The 4,051-nt window shown below is 38.3% G+C and overlaps 1 protein-coding gene across 1 annotated transcript in view; it reads right to left on the bottom strand.

The window, feature by feature from the left end:
* LOC106474634 (coagulation factor X-like) overlaps positions 1-4,051 on the bottom strand; it is a 25,193-nt gene that overhangs the window by 7,920 nt on the left and 13,222 nt on the right. Inside the window, exons 5-6 of the mRNA XM_022402946.1 lie at positions 3,322-3,575; positions 2,531-2,631 (exon numbers count right to left, since the gene is read on the bottom strand). Of these exons, the coding sequence (XP_022258654.1) occupies positions 2,531-2,631; positions 3,322-3,575 (355 nt within the window). The remainder of the gene's footprint in view (positions 1-2,530; positions 2,632-3,321; positions 3,576-4,051) is intronic.

The raw sequence follows: 4,051 nt of genomic DNA, 5'->3' as shown, positions 1-4,051 counted from the left end.
CTTCAAACTAATCCTCAGAAACACTCTGGTAAACAGTCTTTAAACTAATCCTCAGAAACACTCTGGTAAACAGTCTTTAAACTAATCCTCAGAAACACTCTGGTAAACAGTCTTTAAAGCAATCTTCAGAAACACTGGTAAACATCTTCAAACTAATCCTCTGGTAAACAGTCTTCAAACTAATCCTCAGAAACACTCTGGTAAACAGTCTTCAAACTAATCCTCAGAAACACTCTGGCAAACAGTCTTCAGACTAATCCTCAGAAACACTCTGGTAAACAGTCTTCAAACAAATCCTGTTAAACATCTTCAAATTAATCCTCAGAAACATTCTCGTAAACAGCCTTTAAAGCAACCCTCAGAAACACTGGTAAACATCTTCAAACTAATCCTCAGAAACAACTCTGGTAAACATCTTCAAACTAATCCTCAGAAACACTCTGGTAAACATCTTCAAACTAATCTTCAGAAACACTGGTAAACATCTTCAAACTAATCCTCAGAAACATTCTGGTAAACATCTTTATTCAAGAGATGTTCAGTAAATATGATGAAATCAGCGAGATTTCCACATAACAAATGAATGCATATATTATAAACTCGTTTATTTTTCCACACCTTCTAATTTATTCTCGTTTTAATTAATTTCATATTTTAGGTCGTTTATTTTATTTTATTTTATAATCTTATGGGGAATTTCTTATACAAAAATCAGCAAAAGTTAATAAATAACATGAAAGGTGGGGCCCGATGATATTCCCGACGCCCCTATGTAATAGTAATTGCCAAGTCACGCTATTCGGTCAGAGAGAAATTGGGGATGAATACTGTATTTTAGTAAATAAATAGCATGAAAGGGGGCCGATGATATTCCCGACGCCCCTATGTAATAGTAATTGCCAAGTCACGCTATTCGGTCAGAGAGAAATTGGGGATGAATACTGTATTTTAGTAAATAAATACCATGAAAGGGGGCCCGATGATATTCCCGACGCCCCTGTATTTTAGGTACATCCTCTATTAGGACAAAATTAGGAAAGACTATCCGCATGTAGTTTTTTTTTGTGTTGCTTTGCGCGAAAAATTCTGAAACAAATAAGCAAACAAAGCTTACTACAGTTAATAGCGCCCTCTCACTAGCGAAATTGGAGAATTATATTTCCTATTTTAATTAATGATTTTTACGTGAATAATTTACGACATCAAGAACTAAGTAATGGATGTTCTATTCGAATTAATAACCTGCTTCGGTGAAAGTAGTTTCTGAACTCAATTTAACCATAAGCGTTTCGAAACTGGTCACTTGTATATTGGTGAATTTCAAATTAGGAAATGAAAAATAAATAAACACAAAACAGTTAGAGCTGTTAAAAATCGCTTGTTTGTTCCTTTCTTTCTGTTAGAGCAAAGCCACCACGTTGGACTATCTGCTATGTACACTGCGGGGAATCGATCCCCCCCAGATTTTAGCGTTATATATCCGTAAACCTACAGTTGCCCTACTGGTGCCCCCCCCCAGTGACACAGCGGTATGTCTGCGGACTTACAACGCTAGAAACCGGGTTTTGATATCCGTGGTGGGCAGGGCACAGATAGCCCATTGTGTAGCTTTATGCTTAATTACAAACAAAACAAATAATCTTCGTCAAAAATAATGGTTCGTAGGATGTATATATCTGGGTTATTCGTAAATAATTCAGTGTATTTATAAGGAAATTTCTATTGCGCTGTAATGCGTTATTTAGTCTTTTGGATAACGTTAAGCCTACTGTCATAATCACGTGACTTCGTACTCAATATCGGGATATTTCACATTCTTTAAAGTACCGAAACAATATCGGGAAGGTGGACAACTTAATGGTAAAGATTAATGTACTAACTACAAGTGCTTATCGTGACCCCCCCCCCCCACTCAGTGACTCAACCGTAAGTCTGCAAGCTCACGACACTAAATATCGGGTTTCGATACCCGTGGTGGACAGAGCATATATATATAGCCTGTAGTTAGTTTGTGCTGAACTACAACCAAAAATTATCATGCAAATGATATCGCGATTCAACATTCTATAACTGACAGTTTCGACATGGTTAAAAAGTGATTTGTCTCTAAATGGAGCCGAGTGTGACGGACAGTTTATGACTCAGTGGTCAGTGTGACGGACAGTTTATCTGAAGTTTTAAAATTCACGTCCTGTTACCGCTAAAAAAAAATAGAAATGTAATATTGCGGTGAAATTCTATTATACTAACTGGCAAGAGGTGGTCGTAGATAGTGTTGACCAGCTGCCTTCTTTCTAGTCAATCACTACAAAATTAGAGACAATATTTTATTTTATTTTTATTTCACACGTAAAAACAAGCGAGTATATTGGGTTTGTCAGGTGGTAAGTTCTGGCATCAGTTTGTTTGTTCAATTCGTACATTAGAGACAGCAAACAAACTGATGCCAGAACTTACCACCTGACAAACCCAATATACTCGCTTGTTTTTACGTGTGAAATAAAAATAAAATAAAATATTCAATTCGTACCTGATACCAGCAAAACAATGGGCTGCAGAAACCACGTGTCTTTCGTCGATTAAAAATCCACCACAAAGAAATCGATTTCCTCCTGAAATCAAGATTGAAGCCTATTCGGAAAGAAACCAGAAGTTGTTCGCAATAATGCTGCCCCCTCAATACACCATTAAAAATAAACATCTATGATATCAAAACGTTAAATAAAACTAAACATTAAATAGGTGCTAGCTCCCCCGTTATCTGAAGTATTATACGTGCCCCGCCCCAATAATGCTGCCCCCTCAATACACCATTAAAAATAAACATCTATTATATCAAAACGTTAAATAAAACTAAACATTAAATAGGTGCTAGCCCCCCGTTATCTGAAGTATTATACGTGCCCCGCCCCAGTGGCACAGCGGTATGTCTGCGGACTTACAACGCTGGAAACCGGGTTTCGATACCCGTGGTGGGCAGAGCACAGATAGCCCATTGTGTAGCTTTGTGCATAATTACAAACAAACAAGTAGATGCTAAAGTTCAGGAAATAACGAAGTAACAAAGTGGAGTCCGTCATGTTTCATCGGACTTTTTAGGACCTGTTTTGTATTTCTAACAAAGTGGAGTCCGTCATGTTTCATCGGACTTTTTAGGACCTGTTTTGTATTTCTAAATTGCTAAATGTTCCATAATTAGGAGCTAAGCTAGATAAATAATAGTTATTCCAGTGGTTAAAACAGCAACTGAAACTACAGACTGGTAAGATTCTCTTAGCTTTTCTCAACCGAATTGATACGAAAATGTCACCGTTCTCTTACCATCCAAGGCCAGGCTCCTTTAAGAGCAGGTTCTCCTCCGACGGCAGACCCCCTGCTCAGTCTCTCGTGGTTTGATTTTGTTTCGTCCAACGCTTGTCTTCGCTTCCTGTTATGTAGCCCGATAGATGGCGGTAACAGTCCAATAATCTTGTACCCAGACGATATTGTATCAGAATCGTTCTTTGCCGTCACTAATGACAACTTTCGGATGGGACGATGACTGATTCTTATCCCTTTTTTGCGCAATCCACATACTTTAACGGAAGAGAAAAAGATAAAACTAATAAAAGATAATAAAAATGATTTTTCAATACAAAAACGAAGTTGGCCAAATCAATATTATCTGACTACAAAATAAAAAATCCTTATTCACAAATCTATTAAATCTTACACTTTATCCAAATCAGATTTCTCCTCGTCCCATCAGCTCAGCGAAAATTCTGCAGACGTACGATGCTAAAAATCGAGTTTTGATACCCGTGGTGGGTAGAGCACAGATAGCTATTGTGTACCTTCGCGCTTAACATTAACCAAACAGTTGTCATTTTTAACTTATTAACTATAAACGTAGGCTCGGCATGGCCGGGTGGTTATGGCGCTCGACTCGCAATATGAGGGTCGCGGGTTCGAATCCCCGTCCCACCAAACATGCCGTGGGGGCGCTATAATGTGACGGTCAATCCCACTATTCGTTGGGCAAAGAGTAGCCCAAGAGTTGGCGGTGGGGGGT

Source organism: Limulus polyphemus, unplaced genomic scaffold (genome assembly GCF_000517525.1).
Source record: "Limulus polyphemus unplaced genomic scaffold, Limulus_polyphemus-2.1.2 Scaffold7462, whole genome shotgun sequence".
In the NCBI taxonomy this organism is placed as follows: Eukaryota; Metazoa; Arthropoda; class Merostomata; order Xiphosura; family Limulidae; genus Limulus; species Limulus polyphemus.
The sequence above is the reverse complement of the archived record's forward strand: the minus strand, read 5'-3'. Positions and strand labels throughout refer to the sequence as shown.